Here is a 5,681-nt window from a genome sequence, read left to right as displayed (position 1 = left end):
CCGGCGCTCGCCATGGGCTGGGCCAGGCCCCTCCCCCGCGGAGCCGGGTGGGGGGGAGGGGGGTCCACAGCCGCTTCCGGGCTCGAGCGCTACCCCCAGCGCCGCCGTTCGTGTCCCCGTTTGAATTTGGCGCCCGGCGGCTCGTTGGCGTCACGTGCCGGCCGCGGCCAATGGGAGGGCGCCCGAGCGTTCTATCAGGGGCGCGGGTGCGGCCAATCAGCGCTCGCGGCGGCTCGGCGCAGATGGGAGGGGGTGCAGACGCGGAGGCAGGTGGCGCGGGGGAAGGGCTCGACTAACCGTTACTGCTCCGGGACTGGGGGGCAGGACCCCCGATAGGGTTGGTAGGGCCCGGGCTGGCTGGCGCTGGAGGCTTTCGCGGGCTGGCCCACGCGGGGTGCTTGGGCTTGTTCCCGCAAAAGAAGGACGTGCGGAGGGGGCGGGTCGCTGCCCCGAACGGGCCGCACAGAGGGACGCAGGTGTGTCCCAGCCCCGCTTGGCTCTGGGGGAAAAGGGGTATGAGGGAAGTGGGCAGCAAGGCGGGGCCGGGGGCGTGGCGACATTAACGGCCACTTGGTCCTCAGCAGCCGAACGCCCCGCAGCCAGGTGCTGTGGCCGCACGCTGGGCACGGGTGGATTTCAGCCGTGCCCACCTCGTTTTCTATGTGTAGGTTGGGGAAGGAAGGCAACCGTGAATGAATAAATGACTGAACTGGTTGGACCAAAGCAAAGATGCTGTCTTCTCCTCTGCAGAAGAGGCAACCCCCTCAGAAGCTGGTGCAACACTTCAGCCAACTTTGCTACCTAGTTTGGTGGTTTCACATTAAAGTGTTGGTGGGCAGTGTGCACCATGTTACTATTTTCTTTTGTTTTAAAGGATTTCAATAACGTGGGGATTAATGTAGGTTGCCATTTCTAACTTAAACTGAAAAAGTCATTAATTTGTATCCAGCCTGGCTCTGTGTCTGTAGAGCAATGTATTTATTATTCCAGTCCTCATTAGAAACTGTTCTTTTCAGAGAGCTTGGGCACAATCAGAAGCATTACTTTTAAAATAAATTCAAGATTGCTTGGTGGCTTCAGTTCCCTCTATTTGTTCTTTGCAGATCTGAGAGTAGTTGGGAAGTCTTCCTCTTCTCTTGACTAGCTCCAGTAAGCATCATGAAGTCTCTAAGTGACTTCCTCAAGCCTTTTGATGCCTCCAAAGAAAAAACACACCCGCAAGTCCAAGAAGCCAGAGCTGCTCTTCCTTGAGAGGCCACGGGAGGGATCTATTCATCATTATGGGTCTTCACTTCCTTTGGCTGAGAACCCAAGATGTGTTCCTACTAGATCTGTAGACCAGAATGCCTCCACTGAGTGGGTAAGTACAGGTTTCCTGCTCCTTCATTTCATACACTGTTTTGTTTTGTTTCTCTTTTACAAGGTAATGGAGAGATCTGTACTGGTTATTGTCACGAGCCAATAAATGGGTGCTTTTTCTTTATTTCCTTGTGCTTTAACTGGCTGTAGAGTTCTGAGTTGCACCAAAGCCCACTCTTGTAAGTCACAAGCAGCTCAAGCTTTATTGCCACTTTGGGTACTGAATGACACCTTAGGGCCACTGGCAATGAAACGGAACTCCTTGTCATGTACATTGTCATAATGACATTAAATGCTGGGATCCAGAAAGAGAAATTGCTTTACAGATTTTATAGTAATTCAAAACCCTGTGCACAGAAAATAAAGTATTCTTTCATTTTTATTTTATGGATTTTTTTTTTTATACTTGAAATAGCTACTGTGCTGTAAGTGTGATTGGCTGAAAGCTACTCCTAAAGTAATACCTGCCTGTTCAGCAGGGATCCTGGTTTTCTCTGACTTTAAAAAAAAATCCACAATTTTCAGATTTAAAAAAAGTAACTCAAAATCCACATTTTTCCGTGATTAAAATGAAACACCACTAATTATATATAGTTGTGTTTCATTTTGATCATGGAAAAATGTGGATTTTGGTTACCTTTTTTTAATCTGAAAATTGAGGATTTTTTAATTGGAGAAAACCAGGATCCCTGCTGTTCATTTAGGGGCATACAAAAATGAAGCCAGCACCTTAACTGTAGTTCTCTCTTGCATTTTTTATGTCCACTTTAACAGCTTGCTTTTCTGCTGTCATTCATACAGTAATAAACCAGGGATTGTTGATGTCTGTGGCATGGAGTTAAAATTGATGTTGTACCTTGTAATGAGCTGTAGTTCAAAGGGAAGGGAAGGTTGGTACATTTGACCCTTCCCCTTACCCCAGCTCTGTTTGTATTTTAATCTTCTTTCCATGCATTCCTCCCAGTGTCCCCCTCCCATGACTTGAGAGGGCAATTCACTGTCTGTTTTATTCAGTCTTGCAGTCCTCATTTGCACGGCCTGCACAATGCCATTCTGTGCAAAGAGCTTTAAATAGTTGTGCTGCTGTACTGCGAGAACTGCCTTGGTTTTAGCTGCAGCTATCATCTTGGGCAGCTCTGCTAAACAGCATTGCTACTTTGGACTGAAAGCTTTTTAACAAAGCAGCCCCAGGGAGTGAGGTTTCAAGTAAAGATTTGAACACTCCACCAGCCATGCAAATTGGAGTTATTTGAGGTCAATTTCTATGTTGTTTGCTAGACCACCTCTATGTTGTTTGCTGAGGGGGGTGGGCGGGGGGAGAGGTTCAGAGCACATCAACTTTAGACATGTTGCAGGCAGTCAGCTATATGGCTTCTCAATTAGTAAGCAAAGCACTTGCTGAGATGAGATAGAATCACTGTGGATCTGGAACACATTGGAAAATATCCCAATAAGATTTGTACATCTGGAGATGTCTGAGAAGTAATGGCTGGGTAACTAGTATTGCAGTTACTGGACTAACTTCTCTTCTGACTTCTCCTGACTACTTATAGTGAATCCCTAGTTAGGTCTCAGGCCTCATTTTATCACTTGAACCTCAATTGCATGAATCTCCTAGTTCTAAACATTTCCTGGGGCTGCACTCTCCTGTGTGTAGAAGCTATGTATCTTCCAATTGTTTTGATTAGAAATCTGTAATAAAACAGTGGGATAGGTATTTGCCATTTTTTTCTGTTTGACTTAGGTCATGGCTTGTGAACTGTTGCTCAATAATTTAATGCATGGAAGAGACTGGTGGCTTCTAAAGTAATATAAGAATACAAAATCAGAGTTCACCCCTGTAACATGTGGCTTAATTATTAAAAAAGACCTCTGAATTGCAAGTCTTCTTTGAAAAGTCTCTCTAAAAATGGCTGTAAGGAGTCTGTGTTTTTTGTCTCGATTACTCCAGAATAGATGCCCCTTTTATAAATAAGATGTGTTCTTTGTGCAGTGAAATGACCTCAGCTGGGGGTCTAAGAATCCAGTTAGGCCTCTTTAATACTTATCCTTCACATACAATATTCTGGCAAAAAACAGGACAAGGTGGTACCTTAGAGATTGGCTTCTGCCTACCTTGAGGCTAACATGGTGACCTGCCTTCTTTTAATATTCTGGTGTCAGTTACACCTGTGCTGCTGCTTTGTCTTCCTGATTGTATCAACAAGACTGGTGGTTTGTAAACACAGGAAGAAACAGAATCCAACCTGCTCTTTGAACTGTGGAGGATTCAATAGCAATTAAAGATTTATTCTATCACTAAAATAGATGCGTTTAAGTGTATTCAGAGAAGATAGCACATTTAAAACTGCATTTCAGAGTAGAACTGCACTTTGTGGCTATGTGAACCTCCAGATTTTTCTCACTGTCTTGAGTGTTGAACATAGTTTGCAGCTGAGGACATCTCGGTAAATTAGACCATGTACTGGAAGAGGCAATGGCAGCTCTCAAATGAAGACAGATAGATACATTAGAGAAAGGGGAAGTGCAGTGAGAATGGTGTTGCTGTTTCCGTGTGGAGGAGCTAAGGAGTGTGAGGGGTTATCCCATCTGAGAGAGAATGGTTTTTCACCATCTCTGTTTGGCTTTTCAGGTGTCCCCACAGTTTGAAACCACTCTACTTATAGGCTTCAAGGGCAAGGAAGGTAAGAAGCAAAAGCATGTGACAAAAAACTTCCAGATCCAGGAAAAGAGTTATGGATTCCTTCAAGGAAGAGGAGCTGGTCAGAAACCTGCTGTTTGCAGATTTCCTTCTCTAACTTTTGAGAATCTAAGAACTTCTACCTGTATATGCACAGGGCATTCCAAAACTACTGGAAAGGCATGCCGTGCCCAGCCCAAGACAGGCTCTGCAACAAAAGCCAGCAACCCAAAGAGCTTTCAAGAAAGAACCTCTCAGTCTCCTATTCAAGAGCTAGAGATCTTCAGTCCACCAGATATACAGACTCCAGAGCTGTCATCTGTAAGGAGCATTGGTCAAAGTGGCACTGTGTCACCAGTGAATACCTTCCCGCTGTATGCACGTAGTGATGTCAATGTCTGTGCTGACAGACTGGAAAGCCTTGACTCAACATCACTAGTCAAGGACACCCCAGAACACCAGTATGGAGTGAAGGTAACTTGGAGGCAACGACCTCACCTAATGAAATACCTGAGAGAGAAGGGGAGGCTAAGCAATAGTGACATCATGGTGAAGATGAGCCAGTCCTGACCTGAGCTCCCAGATACAGGCTGCCACCGACTGGAGCAGAACAGGAGCTCTGCTGCATCTCCTCTGTGCTGGTGGTTTAATGTAAGGAGGTCCCGCTGGGAGATGACTCTGCAGGGACGAAGAGAGAGATGCCTTTTCAAAGCATGGACCTAAGCCCCAGTGAGGCTGAGACTCCTTAGCCCCACCGAGAGGTGCTTCAATCTACTGTGTGGTCCAGCTATGAATCTCTCTGGGAGGGGGTAGATGGTCTAGCCTGGGGCATCCTTGCCTCAAATTTGCTGCTCCTGGCAGTAGCTTAACTAGGAGCAGTGAGGTAAGAAGGGTACCAATGTGGGGGAGTGCCAGAATGATACCCTCTCCTTCCTCCCAGTCTTGGCTGGAGCAGCCCTGCCTGCTCAGGGCATAAGAGCCCAGCTGGAACCCATGAGGCTGGCTGCAGGGATGTGGTTGCGGCTACCCCACACTACCCAGGCCCTAGAAGCTGAGCTGGAAAAGCCACCAGTGCTTGGCCATAGGAGCTGGGGCAGGGAGACAGCTGCGGGAGAGGGGAAGCTGGACTCCGTAGGGCAGGTAAGCCCCAGCCCCTGTAGCTGGGCAGTGGGGGCTGCTCCAATGGAGCCATACAGGGTGAGGGTGCACAGGGCTGCTCTACATGTAGCTGAGTGCCTCCCGTGCCCAGGGGGCTGCCATTCACAGCGATGCCCCGTGTTAAATGGAAGTTGGGGGGGCACCCATGGGCTCCCCTAGCCCCGCCCCCACTGGCCGGGCACGGGGGGGGGCGGGACAGCGCCAGAGGAGCCGGAGCGCATGCGCGGCTTTTTGCATTCCTTCTCTTCGGCCGCAGCCAATGGGCGCGCCCGGTGCTGTGCCTCCCACCAATGGTGCCGCGTCTCAGTGCCGGGTGCCGTTGCCAGGAGTAACGGCACGGGGAGGAGGGCGGGGGAAGCAGAGGAGCCGAGCGCGCGCGGCTGGGCTCCCATAGCAACGGCGCGGGCGGGGATGGAGAGCGCGAGGGGCCGCGCGGCTCCCCGCGGGGGCAGGTGAGGCCCGGGCGGGGCTGAGGCACGAGACT

The 5,681-nt window shown here is 49.2% G+C and overlaps 1 protein-coding gene across 2 annotated transcripts in view; it reads left to right on the top strand.

The window, feature by feature from the left end:
- The first annotated feature begins 1,245 nt into the window (after positions 1-1,245).
- Positions 1,246-5,681, top strand: part of TULP3 (tubby like protein 3) — a 64,021-nt gene continuing 59,585 nt past the window's right edge. The window contains exon 1 of one of the 2 annotated variants that reach the window (XM_019516033.1): positions 1,246-1,360. In XM_019516033.1, the coding sequence (XP_019371578.1) occupies positions 1,344-1,360 (17 nt within the window). In that variant the 5' untranslated portion in view covers positions 1,246-1,343. Of the gene's footprint in view, positions 1,361-5,443; positions 5,650-5,681 lie in introns of those variants that run through there. The other variant, XM_019516032.1, reaches the window with a different exon arrangement.

Source organism: Gavialis gangeticus, unplaced genomic scaffold (genome assembly GCF_001723915.1).
Source record: "Gavialis gangeticus isolate Ggan-Ray unplaced genomic scaffold, GavGan_comp1, whole genome shotgun sequence".
NCBI lineage: Eukaryota > Metazoa > Chordata > Crocodylia > Gavialidae > Gavialis > Gavialis gangeticus.
The sequence above is the reverse complement of the archived record's forward strand: the minus strand, read 5'-3'. Positions and strand labels throughout refer to the sequence as shown.